Source organism: Tupaia chinensis, unplaced genomic scaffold, assembly GCF_000334495.1.
Source record: "Tupaia chinensis unplaced genomic scaffold, TupChi_1.0 Scaffold000037_20, whole genome shotgun sequence".
Classification (NCBI taxonomy): domain Eukaryota; kingdom Metazoa; phylum Chordata; class Mammalia; order Scandentia; family Tupaiidae; genus Tupaia; species Tupaia belangeri.
In genome coordinates, this window is record NW_006159479.1 from 2569987 (window position 1) to 2570941 (window position 955).

The 955-nt window shown below is 68.8% G+C and overlaps 1 protein-coding gene across 2 annotated transcripts in view; it reads right to left on the bottom strand.

Annotated features, from left to right (window-relative positions):
* The window catches only part of INTS6 (integrator complex subunit 6), a 105344-nt gene extending 105037 nt beyond the window's left edge, over window positions 1–307 (bottom strand). Inside the window, exon 1 of one of the 2 annotated variants that reach the window (XM_014588327.2) lies at window positions 78–307. In XM_014588327.2, coding sequence (XP_014443813.1) covers window positions 78–188 — 111 coding nt within the window. In that variant the 5' untranslated portion in view covers window positions 189–307. The remainder of the gene's footprint in view (window positions 1–77) is intronic. The other variant, XM_006140527.3, reaches the window with a different exon arrangement.
* Between the last annotated feature and the right edge of the window lie 648 nt (window positions 308–955).

The following is a 955-nucleotide window of genomic DNA, read 5'->3' on the forward strand; positions in this document are numbered from 1 at the left end:
CCCCGCTGCCCTCCCCCCACCCTGCCGCCCGCGGGCCGCCAGGCCGGGGTCGCCACCCGGGCTCGGTCAGTCGGTACCTTCATGAAGGTCTCTACCGCGCCTTTGGCCGTGTCCAGGTAGGTGGTGCCCAGATGGCTGCGCTGGTTCATAGAGGCAGACGTGTCTATCAGGAACAGTAAGATGGGCATAGTGCTGGCCGGGGACACCGGGGCCCGAGGTGGTGGAGAAAGAGATGGTAGAGGTGGAGGCACCGGTGGCGGCGGCGACCGCCGCCACGCGGGGCGGGGGAGCGCGGGCCCCGGGAGGAAAACACACTTTCCTCTGGCTGCGGGGAGTTTCTCCCCCGATAGTTAAGAGGAAACTCCCCAGACCCAGTCCTCCCCGTCCCACCCCCGCCTCCGCCTCCTCCTGCCTGCCTGCCCGCTGGGGCGGGCGCTCGGCCGTCTGTCGGTCCGTCCCCCCTGCCTCGGGGGTCCCGTCCCCGCTCCCGGCCCCTGTGTGTGTCCCAGCAGGAGACGGGCCTGGCTCCCTACCCCACCCCCGGTGCAGGGAGTGGGGACCAGGGAGGTGGCGAAGAGGGGAGTGGGCTGAGGGGAGATTGGCCCTGGGGCTGTTGGGAGAAGTTTCAGGGACTCCCTCCGCACCCCGGCTGTGTCACCACTTTCTCAGCCCCTCTCGCTACTGAAGCGCTTTTCTCTCTCACACTCCGGTTTTAACTCGGGCAGGGGCTGCAGAGGCTCCACCCCCTGACACGTCCCCGAGCCACGTGATGCACCGCCCCGCCATGCTACTGGCTAGTCGCTGCTCCTTTATTAGCATATTCAAACAGCTCAGGGGCGGGGGAAGCTTGTAAGCCGGCTCCGAGGACAGTTATTGAGCACGCGCGGAGGCGGGGCGTCGGGTGCGCGCGAGAGCGAGCGCGAGAGGCGAGCGGGAGGGCCGGCAGACGCGGGGG